At 58.4% G+C, this 12,024-nt stretch overlaps 1 protein-coding gene across 3 annotated transcripts; it reads right to left on the reverse strand.

Moving 5' to 3' along the window:
- Positions 1–1,688: 1,688 nt before the first annotated feature.
- Positions 1,689–11,380, reverse strand: TBC1D20 (TBC1 domain family member 20). Of its 3 annotated transcripts, none has more exons than XM_082065509.1 (8): positions 11,234–11,380; positions 8,830–9,015; positions 7,792–7,872; positions 6,186–6,372; positions 5,389–5,490; positions 4,511–4,652; positions 3,934–4,118; positions 1,689–3,816 (listed from the first exon to the last, which is right to left on the reverse strand). In XM_082065509.1, the coding sequence occupies exons 1-8, from the start codon at positions 11,274–11,276 to the stop codon at positions 3,561–3,563; spliced, it is 1,182 nt and encodes a 393-aa protein (XP_081921635.1). In that variant the 5' UTR covers positions 11,277–11,380; the 3' UTR covers positions 1,689–3,560. The 3 variants fall into 3 exon arrangements, with proteins under 3 accessions (XP_081921635.1, XP_081921634.1, XP_081921636.1); XM_082065508.1 differs by lacking the exon at positions 11,234–11,380 and adding an exon at positions 9,731–10,245; XM_082065510.1 differs by lacking the exon at positions 11,234–11,380 and adding an exon at positions 9,164–9,276.
- Positions 11,381–12,024: the final 644 nt, after the last annotated feature.

The raw sequence follows: 12,024 nt of genomic DNA on the forward strand, positions 1-12,024 counted from the left end.
CCTGGGCAGGCGGCCCGAGAGACGCGGTGGCCCTCTCCCCCGCAATGTGGTGGCCGTGTCGCTGTGTCCCCGCAAGGCAGCGGCCCCGCATCCCCCCTCCCCGCCCCCGCCCCTCCTTCCCCAGCGCCGGCGATTGGGTGGCTGCGGGTGGCCTGATGTGGGGCCCGATTCTGCCAGCGCGGTGTGGGGGGGGTGGGATGCCACGGCTGGATCCGGCCCAGGACGGGCAGGTCCCCGGGTGCAGGGGGGTCACTTCCTCCGTCCCGTGTGGCAGCCCCACGGGACAAGGGCAGCGATGCTCTGGTCAGCCTGAGGACGTGGCCTTGGCCTCGCTGGCCCGGCTGAGTCTTAGTGGCTGAGACAGAGCCCTGCAGGGTGGGGCAGCTCTCAGGGTCTCTCCTGGCACTCCCCAAAACAGGCAATGGCCCTTGCGTGGGGATGCATCCAGTGCCCCGTCCGTGCACTCTGGGGCAAGGACAGGAGCTGGCTCAGCCCCACGGGTGCTACGGCTGTGGAGGAGGGTGGGCTGGGGGTCCTGCTGCCATTGCCATCGTCTCCCAGCAACCTGGCACACACTGGCATGTCCCCGCGCTGTCTCTTGCAGCAGCAGGACCAGAGCATGACCACGCCATGGCTGAGCTGGTGGCATTGGCAGCTCCTCCAGTGACCCTGGCCAGGTTTGGGCACAGGGTGCCCATCCTGCTGGGAGCTGTGGGGCAGCTGCCCCCTCAGCCGGGGACCAGGGTGGGAGAAAGGGGCTGGAGCAGCCCCAGGACAGCCCTGAGCCAGTGAGGCCAAAGCCCCCACACCCCCAGCCCCGTGTGCCGACCCCAGCGGCTCTGGCTGTATGTCCTGATGGAAGCACGGGACAGAGGCCGCTCCTGCCGTGCCGCACACAGCTCCACCATGGCCAAGTCCAGCTCCCGATACAGGCACCCTCTGCTCTCTGGCATGGGCAATGCGGGCAGCCACTCCCTGAGGACAGGGAGCAATTGCTGCACAGGTAAGTGCCAGGAGGTGCTGGTGAGCAGCCGAGGAAGAAGAGGGCTCCAGGGCCCCACAGCCCCAGGCCTCTGCCTGCCTGTTCTTCCTGAAGGGTTGAGCGCTACTGAGTAAGTTGCTCACAGAGAAGCAGCCCCAGGGAACTAAAACCAGCCCCAGGATGATCCAGTAACCACGGCGGCCGCCTTGTGTCACTGAGCGAAGCCCGTTCCCAGCCCAGAGACAGCGGCTGCTGTGTCACCATGGCTCAGCAGAGTGTGCCTGGCTGCTGGAGGCGGCACAGGGGAAGAGGCGATGGCTGTGTCCCCGCTGCCGGGCACCGTGCCCTGGCTGTGCCTGGGATCTCCTCCCACAGCCGGACACCTGGCCCAGGGTGCAAAAGGGGGTCAAGTTATTTCCAGCCCTGCTGGTGGGGGACACCGTGGAGCGGGGGACACCCTGGAGAGTCACAGCACGTGCAGGACCTGGCGCTGACCCAAAGGCAGATGGAAGGAGAATGGTAACCAGGCTGGGAAGTGCTGTTTTGCTCTGCTCTGGCTGCTCTTCCCCCGGGGATGCTGGGCATGAGGCCACATGGGTTGGTGACCGCAGCGGACGTGCCAGCGCCAGGCCCTGGGTGCCACAAGAGCGGCTCTGGCACCCCCAGCCCCACACCATGCCCTACTGGCACAGGGCAGGGAAGGAAACGCGTTTAGTAAGTGTTTATTTTACAGCTATAGGGTTTGTACAAATTTGCATTTACACGGGTACATACAAGTCTTTGTGCAGAGGAACTGAAGCACCCGAGCACCCATCTCCTCCCAGGCCCTTCCTCTCCTTGGGGACAACACAGGAACTAAAGTGCATCATGGCCAGAGAGCAGGGAGAGCACAGCGGCTTCCCCAGGGGGGCTCCAGCCATCCCCTCCTTCGGGGCAGTGGGGAGTGCACAGAGGGGTCCGGGGTCCCCTGGCAGCACCCCTGGGTCACCAGGAACTCTCCTGCACCACGAGTTTTAAAGTGCAAAGTCACCCAGCACTCCGTGCCACAGCGGCCAGGGGCCGGAGGCCAGAAACAGGCTCTGCCATGGGTCATGCTGGGCGAGGAGACCCCCAAGCAGCCCCCAGCTCACACCACCCCTGCCTCTGCGAACGCAGATCCACCCACTCCAGCTCTCAGCCTGCAGAGGGAACTGCTCTGCTCACAGATGAACCGAAACAGGTCCGGCGTGACAACTTTCTGCACCCCCCCAGCCAGCCCAGCACAGCCCCTCGAAACCAAGGGCCCACAAGGCAGCCCAGAATTTACCCAGAAATGGTTATGAACCAACAGGCAGGGGTTTGGGACAGGAGGGTGCTGAGCTTTGCACAGCACGAGTTTTCTCTATCCAGAAATCTGTAACTCTTCAGGTAACACCCGGTTTTCAGGTGTGCAGCCCCTGGGCACGGCACAGGCGGCTTTGGGCACAACGCAGCAGGGGGGAGCCAGGGGGGCCGTAGGGATGGGTAAGGGCACTTGCGGGAGGTTTAGCAGGTCGGGGAGAGGTAGAGGCATCGAGTGTCTATTGGCTTTGTCTCAGTGGGACACTGAGTTGTCCAGAAGGATTTGCTGCTTAGCCTGGGGGTGAGGGAGCATTGGGACTGTCACTGGCAGGGAAATGGGAGCTATGCCGGGGGTGGGGGGGCCTTTCTGGGAAACTCCCTCACTTGCGTTATTCTGAGGGGCAACACTGAAGTTTGATCGGCTTCGTGGGGGAGATTTAAGACAGACTTCCAAGCGCAAAGACTTCTGCCATGTGCAAAGTGTTTTGCAAGGCGGAAAAAGCCTTTCCCCACATTCGAGCCCGTTTCCAGAGCCATAAAAAAAGTCTGCAACTAGCATTTACAGTGTCACTAACTCTTGTGGTGACGCAATCTGGCACATGACAGCACGTACCTCGGGCAGGGCAAGCGACACTTGTCTCTCACCACGCTGATCTGAGATACGACTGCGGTGCTGCCCAGGATGGAGCCCAGCGCCCAAGAGCTCTGCTCCCCCAGGGCCGCTCCTGCCCCCTGCCCTTCTGTGGCTGGGGCAGACTGCAAAGATGAGGAAGCAAAGGAGCCGGGGAGTGTTACACACTTGTGGAAGGGTGAGAGCACCGGTGGAGCTGAATGCCAAGGCGTGTGTGCTGGGAGCGATGCAGAGACAGAGGATCTGCCCTCACTCACACTAATTACCCCAACAGAGAATGCGGGATCATTTCGGCAGAGCCCACACATGGCTCTCCACTTACACGGTCACCTGTGCTTGCCTGGAGAGCTCAACTGATCCGTACTCCTGTTCCTCACGAGACAGCGGCAGCGCCCATCTGCTCACCCCAGCACTGGGAGGAGAGAACACGGAGAGCACTGGTGCGGGGAACAATCCTGCTGGGCTGCTTCCCGTCAGTCTCTGTCACAAAGGCCCAAAGCGTCACAGGACGCAGCAAGAATAAAAAATAATCTTCAGACAGGTTGTTTCTGGACACGTCCTTTCAGCAAACATCAGCCCTTCGTGCCAGGGGAAGCCGCAGTTACAGGGACGGCCCTTCCTCTGGCTTCAGGGGAAAATCTGCAGCTCGAACTTGGGGGCCCACTCCAGCGCACTCTTCACCACGGCCAGGGCAGCCGCCCCCAGCGCCACCGTCAGCCCCATCACCGCCAGCTTGACAAAGCGGTTGGTCCTTGGCTTTGTCAAGATGGATTTTGTCCGCTCCTCCCCTCGGAGCCGCTCCCTGAAGCGCTGCCTCAACACAGTGTCTGGTCTCTGCTGCACTGACGCCAACTCAAAGTCCTTAAAAGTGGAAGCCGCAGTTCTGCAAGAGAAGAAAGGAGTGAAGGAGCGCCCACAGCTTGCCTTTGGGGCCAGCCTCCCGCCAGGAAGGAAGATCTTTGCAAGGACATGGGGAGCAGGCAGACTGCCCCGCACTCACCGTTCCGCCTGCTGCTGAGCTGCCTCCCGGGCCAGTTCGGACGGGGGAAACTGGACAAAAAGGTCCCCAGCTCTGCTGATCAGAGTCTCATACGGAAGGTCCTGCGGGATTTGGGACAGGAGGTGGTGGACAGAGGCCATGTCGCACTCACAGTCCAGAACTTCCTGCTCGCGGTACAGCACGATCTGCAGAGAGGAGCAAGAGCACTGAGGATAGCCGGGGACGTGGGGACAACTCCTTGTCACTCTGAGGCCATGGAAAGCCCCTTCCTGGGTAGTTCCACCCGCCTCCTGAGCCGAGGCTGCAGCTGGCAGGTCTGAGATGCAGGCAGAACCTCAGCAGGGCCTGACTCCACAACTTGCCCTCAAGCAGGGGTTTGTGTGGAGCTCCCTCAGGAAAAAGGGAGATGGATACATGGCGCGGGGTGGCCCCCAGCCAGATGGGCTCCCCAACACCCGCACAAGTGCCCAGCAGTGGGACCAGCATGTGAAAGCACAGCCAGTCCCCCTCTGTAGCCCCCAACCACCAGCACTGTGCGACAGTTCAGTTAACCCCCTTGTCACTGGCCAGTACCTACCACGGCAGCAAAATAAATGGGCATCAGGGGATGGCAAGCCAGGAAGAAGTCATATAATCGCACAACATGCCTGAAGTCGGACAGAACGTGCCCAAACCAGGTGATGAGCCAGCTGAGAGCAAAGATGGTTCCCACCTCCGCGCTGCGCAGAGAGAAAGGGCAGTTAGAGCAGCCACCGCCAGCAGTGGGGAAGCAGCGCTGAACCCCAGGGCAAAGTACCACTCGTCTCACGGCCAGCGGGGTCCACGGCAAAAGTCCAAATGGTCTCTGCAGGAGAACCTGAATGTGTGACGTAGTCTGTCACCGGCTGGCATGCTGGACACCTGCAGTCCTGCAGCACAGTTAGCTGTTCAGATTCCTTCCCAGTCTAAAGGCTCACTCACTTCTGGGAGTCTGTGACCAAGCTGGGTACCCAAAGACATCCTGGCCACACAAGGCAACAGAGACACTTGTGCAGAAAGCACCCTCTCGCTTCCCTTCCCGCTGATGCGTTAACCTGCCCAGGCTCCACAACCCAGGAATTATCCCCAGAACAAGCAACAGACTATGGCAAGGTGACACCAGCTAAAAACTGGGCATGGGAAGTTGCTGTGGCACCTGTGTGTGACGCCATCCACAAAGACCCAGCCTTTCCAGAATGGACTGTAAAGCACCAGGGTGACGATGACACCACGGAAAACCCCTCGAGATGGGCAGCACAGGTCTGGGTCTGCTCAGAAGCAGAGTGCCACATGGCTTTGGACTGTCACCGTCGGCTGGTGACTCACTCTGAGGAAGCCACTGTGGCGCTGGGGACATGCTGGTGCCAATGGCCCCGTGAAGAGTGACACAAGACTGACAGGGCAGAGTGGGGAGGCTCTGAGGGAACATCTGCATACCTCTGCATGAAATCGTGCACCTCAGGGTTCACTTGGTCTATGATGGGCATCAGGTAATTTAAAATGTGCTTGGTATTGTCCATCGTTGGGTCCATGAAATCCCTGAGGAAAGATTCAAAAGAAGCTCTGTCAAGCAAACACATCGGTGAGCTCTCCCTCCAGGCAGGCAGCCAGAGGTAAATAAACGTCCTTGCAACAACAAGCTTTGCTGGCAGGGTGGCCCCAGCCCCAGACAAGTGCTGGTGTCAGCTGCTATGTCTTATTTCCCTGCAGCACATGAGTGAACCATAAAGCCTTTCCAGCACCCAAAATCTAACTCCCTGCCTGGGAGAGCAGGGAGAATCCCTCCAAACCAGTCCGCAGCTGAGGGGCTGTTCTCATTTCAGCGCACAAACAGGAGAGACACTTGACATGGGGGCTCAGGACACCAGCTATACAGACCCCCGCAATGTGCCAAACTGCGCAGGGCTACATAAGGTGAGTGTGAGGCCCCAGGGGCTGGAGGCTCTGCCAGCAGAGATGGCCAGAGAACTACGAATAACATACGCACGTTGGCTTTTTTACCTTCAAGAGATACTACAATTTAATTGTCAGCCTTCAACTAATCCTTCCTCAGAGCACAGCTCCCTGCAAAGCCATGTGCCATCGCGTGGTCACGCTGTCTCCTCTGGGCAGGGACACGACAGGCAGCTGTGACCTGCGGCTCTGCTTCTCCGGTCACCCCCACCAGCACTGGTGTCCCCACAGCCTAGGGACATGCAAGCGGCTCCTCTCCTCCAGCCCAGCCCGCTGGGTACCTGAGATGATGCGTGGAGAGCTTTTCCACCAGCGCCGTGGCCAGTCTGTCCCCCACCACCAGCAGGAAGGTGACCACGATGTCGTGGTAGCCCTGGTAGTAGTGCAGCTGGGGGTTGCGCTTGAGGACGTGGAGGATGATATCGATGAGCTCCTCCTGCAGCCCTTCCCTCTGGTCATCTGGCATCCCTGCGGGGACAGGTGACAGTGGGATGGGCTGTGTCACTCACCAGCTCCTGCCACTGGAGTGTGGCTGTGGTGTGCGAGGAGGGGACCTGGGCATTTATCAACCCTGACTCCAAGGATGTGGTGCAAAGGGGAGGGAGACAAAACCAGCAGAAAAAAAAATATCCCAAGCCCTAAATCCTGCCCCTCAAAACTCTGACGGCCCAGGGGAAGCGGCCAGTTGTTAAGGTTGGTTAATATTTGGAGCTGCATTGGCCCCACCTGCGAGGAAGTCGCTGTGGAGGATGGGAACAGCGTTTGCTGATGTTTGTACAGCGCGGCAAAGAGCGAACTGCGCTGCACATCCAGCACTGCTAAGGACATTTTCAGCATTTTTAATTTCCCAGGGGCTCCAGAAAAAAATCAGACAGGACTCATTTTCACAGAAACCGTGCCAACTGCATCAGATTGCGAGGCCTCCATCGCCACAACTCAGTATCAGTCCCCTGCTAACAACATGTGTTTAGGGACAGGATGTCACAGGAAAAACATTGTTCCTGCCCCACGCAGCTGCAGCCAGGTTCTGGCAGTCCTTGTCAGTGGAGAAAATGCCCAAAGGCCAAGCAGAACGTCCCAGAGGAGATACTGCAATGACAAAACTCTCCTTTTCCCCTGCTTCACTGATGTGTCTAAAAATAGGCAGGACGCTGCCATTCAAGGGCAAAAAAATCCGTAGAGGCAGGCCCTTCAGGAATGAGGGTTTTACACGGTATCTGCGCTCGGAAGAGTCAGAGTGAATCAACTGTTTACGCAAAATAAACACAGCAGAAGAGGGAAGCAGATTCCGGCCGGAGTTAAACAGCTGCTGGATTAAATGTTTTATAAATAGCACAACAAGGCACCAGCCACCCATCAGAACTAAACAACTGCAAAACCATTTTGCTTCTAAAGGTTCAGAATTCACTTAAAATTGGTGCATGAACCTGATATTGACACCTGTTTTACACCAGAATTTGTTGTAACCAGTGGCGATGCTGCCAGACACACCCCTGAGCCAGAACATGGTCTAAAATAATCGGAAGCAAATGGTACATTTCTCAAGCCTCCATCTGCCCTAACCCCACCCTGGTCACAACAGGCAAAGGACACGCAGGATCCGGGTCTCTCTGCACTAAAACTTGTGGACAGTCCAGGGCTGCCAGCACAGGGGCTCAAAGGGAAGGGGGGAGCATAACCACAGCAAAAACCTGTGACATGGCTGAAGGAAAGTGAGAGCGGCAAAACAGCTCCACTGTGTGAAGAAGTGGCTGTGAGCTCAAAAGAAAAAGGTTTTCTAGAAGTCCAGAACAACGAGTGTCACCCACTGCAACCGCGGGCGAGGTGTGAGCCAGGACTTGCCCCACGGCGCGGAGCGGGAGGAGAATCCCCTCAGTCCCCTCTCACCTGGTGGGAAGCGGCGCAGGGATCGCCGCACGTCCAGGAGCACTTGCTGGTAATCTTTATTGTCCTCGCGCAGCTCCTTTCCTGCCGAGAGAAAGAGGAACGTGATTCACAGCGAGCGTGCAAAGGCACCGGGCAGAGCTGAAAGAAACCCCGAAGCAGGGATGAGGAGGTGGCTGCAGCACAGGCACAACCCCAGCAAACAGACCCTTTCTCTGTGTCACACACCAGCCCCTGTCCCCTCACTTTTGCTGACACTAAAGGCATGTTGGCGCAAGGAAACGAGACTGTTATTTCTTTAAATAAACATTAAAACGCTTAAACTGACACCACTCCCAGTGTTTCTGAAAACATCTTTGCGCTACAATTTTCACGTGGAATTCAAAGCGTACTCAGCAGCAGCAAAGGACAATAGGCTGTGGAGCCCACAAAGAATGGCTTATTAAATAGAAATAATTCATAACAAAACTCCACCACAGGTAGCTAAGATCATTCAAACAGAAAAGAAAAGAATTTGCTGGCACACAGAACTTCCAGCAGCTCTGGCCACTTAACACCACCCAGCTCCCGACGGATGGGGGACGCACACTGCTGAATGGAACAACAATGCCTGTCCTGGTGACAGTGACTGCAACAGCTACAGCACTTGGAGCTCCTGCATTACTGAGGCTTAAAACCCACGCAGGTACCTCAGCAGGAAGGTCATTTTCTGTTTCTGCTCTGACCAAACACCATGTGCTTCATGCCACAAACTGCTTCACCTGTGCCTGGAGGAGGCAGCTCAGAAGTATTTCAGCCAAGTAAAAGTTTAGAAAGTTGTGCATTTCCAAATTCTGGCACTTATGTGTAACACCGTGCATGAAGCTACAGCGTTCACACTGCAGCGTGAGTCCCTATCGCACACGAGCTTGGGGGAAGCGCAGCAGCGCGGGGGGGAACAATCCGGTCAGAGGGCACGCTGCCACCTTGGCGACCCTCCCTCTGGCACACAGAGATCACTGAGCCCTTGGTCACAGCACCCGAATCCAGGCGGGTCTGTACCTGGAGGAGGGGGCAGGTCGTCCGTGTTGACACTCAGCAACTTCGGCCACACTTTGCAGCGAATCTCATCCGTCAGGAGCCCCCCCTCGCTGATCGCCATCCGCCGGAGCGCAGCCACGTCAATGGGGTCGCTGTTCAGAGCCTGATAAATTTCCGCCACTTTTCTTTTCTTCTTAGAATCAAAGTCTGTGAGAAAATCACCAAGAGACATGCTGACAGGCAAGGACAGCACGTGGGGGGCAGCAACTCAGACTGGGGAGGGGGGAAGAATCTGGTCACAGTGATGCCACATGCACAGAAGGCAGCTGACATGGGACAGTCAGTGCACACTCACCAGGACAGACCAGGAACCACCCTGGTGGGTCACCCGCCAGCTGCCTGTCCACATTCCCACAGGCTCGGCATCCGGGGTGCCCCACGGCTCACGGGGTGTCCCCAGCGCTTCCCTCCCACCCCCACTGCTCCTGCAGCCCCCAGTTCCCACCCCCAGCTCAGGCTCCGGCCAGCACCATTCAGAGCCCTCGTCCTGCAACTGGTTTACTCTCTGACGCAGCTGCCAGCTCAGGTGTCAAGTGTCTCACCAGAGCAGGACTCGCTGTTCCCACCAGCTCCCAGGCTGAGAGCGGCTCTGGGACGCGGCCGTCCCAGGGAGAAGTCTGAGCATTTTCACCGACAGCAACAGCCACAAGAAAGGACATAATTACACCGGAGTTAACGAATCACAAACGTACGGACTTCTCTCCCAACAAACACAATCTTGCCAGCTGTTAGTACACATGCAGGTCACAGTATTGAACAAATATCTCTGTTTTGTGGAGTGCCTGAACCCCAAGGCAGGTGGGAAGGGAATAACACTCAGAGCACACAGTGCTCTGGTTTCAGACGGGTTAAACGCACTTACAGGAGACCGGAACGCTTCCCGAGGAGTTGCCAAGAGACACTATTTCACACTGCATCGCAGTATTTGTCACCTCTGCCTCACACAAGGAAGGAAAGAGGCAGCTGAGCAGCACCCGATACCCCACACCGGAGGAGTTTCCACTATGGAGACTTTGCGGAGCAGCCACAGGGCTGGAGTGCGGGATGAGGCCACAAACACCACCTTTAGGTAAAGGCTTTTCCAACAAATCCAGCTACCCCTGGGATCCAAACGGGATTTACTTGATAAGGGATGCGTCCGAATAGGATTTGGGGTGGGAGGAATTCAAAGGATCCGGATGGAGAAACAGCCTCAAGGCCCCACCCTCCCAGCAGCGGCTGGGGGAGCGCGTCCCCTGCCCACGTGGCACCTCCGGTGTCCCCTCCCTGCTCCTGGGACGCTGCGTGACGCCGAGCTGGAAGTGCTGCTTTTCAAGGTGCTGGAATGGGATGGCAGCTGCTCAGACACATGGACACTGAGTAGGCCAAGAGGCGGATGCCATCCCTTCTCAAAGTACCCTTTACAAACACTTTTGAGATGAAAACGAGATGCAACAGCCTAGGACAAACTTCCAACTCCCTTCCAAACATGGAGTTCCTGGTAATGTTACACCAAAGGCTCACCCAGTGACCACAACTTCCTTTTATTTCCTTTCCTGCCCCTTGTGCAAGCAGACGTGTGTGTACAGGAGCAGAAACCAGCTCCAGTCCACTGGCTGTTCCTACCCCTGCAACACACAGACACCTGCTGGCACCTCCTGGAGCCCTGGGAAGGAGAGACTCAAGAACTTCAAGAGTAGCATGAAGGAAGGGGCAGGTCTTGCTGGCTCCTCTTCTGAGATTTACTGGCAAACACCCCAACATTTACCTTGTTCGAAAGTACAGCAAACAGTAGCTGCAAGTAATACAAAATTAGGTATTTCAAAGGCTTTTCTGTGCGCTCACAAAACCTCGACTCGCAGGCGAAGTTGCACTTCGAAGGAGAAACAAGATCAGAGCGCGGGGGCTCATCGCACCCAACGCCAAGTGTCCCAGCACAAAGTGCCACTGCACCGGCCAGAGGGTCTGTATCCCCTCCAGCGCCCGGAAGGGCTCTCGTTGCCGAGCCCCCGAGCACAGCAAGGCCGGGCCAGCCCCGGTTATGCCGCGGTGGGCGGCCGGGAGAAGCGAAGCCCGCAGAGCTCAAGGGCCTCGAGCCGGGCAGCGGCCAAAGTGCAGCCGCGGCTGCTCCCCGCGGCCTGGAGGGGGAGGCCGGGAGGGCCCGAGGGGGTTCCACAGCCGCGGGGGGGTTGAGCCTGAGCGGAGGGTTCGGGCCCCCGGGACCCCCCGGGCCCGTCCCCACCTGGCGGCTCCGAGCGCAGCGCCGAGCCCCGCCCCGCCGCTAGGGGGCGCCGCCGTGCCCGCAGGGGGCGCTCCAGCCCCCAGCTGCCTCAGAGGACCCGGCGCCCCCCTCCCGCTCGCCCGCCAGGCCCGGCCCAGCCCGTACCGTGGCCGCCGACACCGTTGCGCGGCGGGCTCCGCCGGGCCATGTTCCCAGGCGCTGCGGCGCATTCCGAGCCGGAAACCGGACCGGACCAGGCTGGGGCTCCGCGCTCCCCGCGCCGCCCGGTCCTGTTCCGCCCCCGCCCGTTCCCCCCGCCCTTCCGCCGCGGGCGCGCGGGCAGTACGTCACGACGCCCCATTGCGCAGGCGCAGCTCCGGGAGGCGGATCACGTGGGCAGCGTGCTGGGTGCGGCGCGCGCGCGCATGCGCAGAGGGGAGCGCGCCGCACGTGTCCGCCCCCGCGCAGGGTCACAGCGCCGAGACGTTCATTTGCAGGTTTTTATTTAGAAAAACAACCCAAACCGCCCCAGCCCTGCGGCTTCGGGGGCGGACAGCGCGTCCACCGGCACCGCTCCCGCCCCCATTAACGAACACCCATAAAGAGACACCCCGGGGTTTATTTCATGGCCCAGAGCAGCAGCTGCTCTGAGAATTTGCACCTCATGCTTTGCACCGGGGCTGGTCACACCTCGAAAGGTCCCTCTGTGCACAGGGTGCCCTGCTGCCTCGTGCGAGGCCTGATGGGCACCTGGAGTAGCAAGCACTGCAGTTTGCAAACCTCCCTCGCTTGAAATAACAGGAAAAAAAGGAGGTTAAACATCCCGTGTCGCTCACAACCCAGCGCAAATGACTACGGGCTGTATTTTTGTCATACTGGGTGTTCTTACATTACAGCACATGTAGGTAACAATCAACACGGTCCAACACCTTCACATCATTCTAGGATATAAAAGA

This window comes from Streptopelia decaocto (assembly GCF_964273445.1).
Source record: "Streptopelia decaocto genome assembly, chromosome: 14".
NCBI classification, from domain to species: Eukaryota; Metazoa; Chordata; class Aves; order Columbiformes; family Columbidae; genus Streptopelia; species Streptopelia decaocto.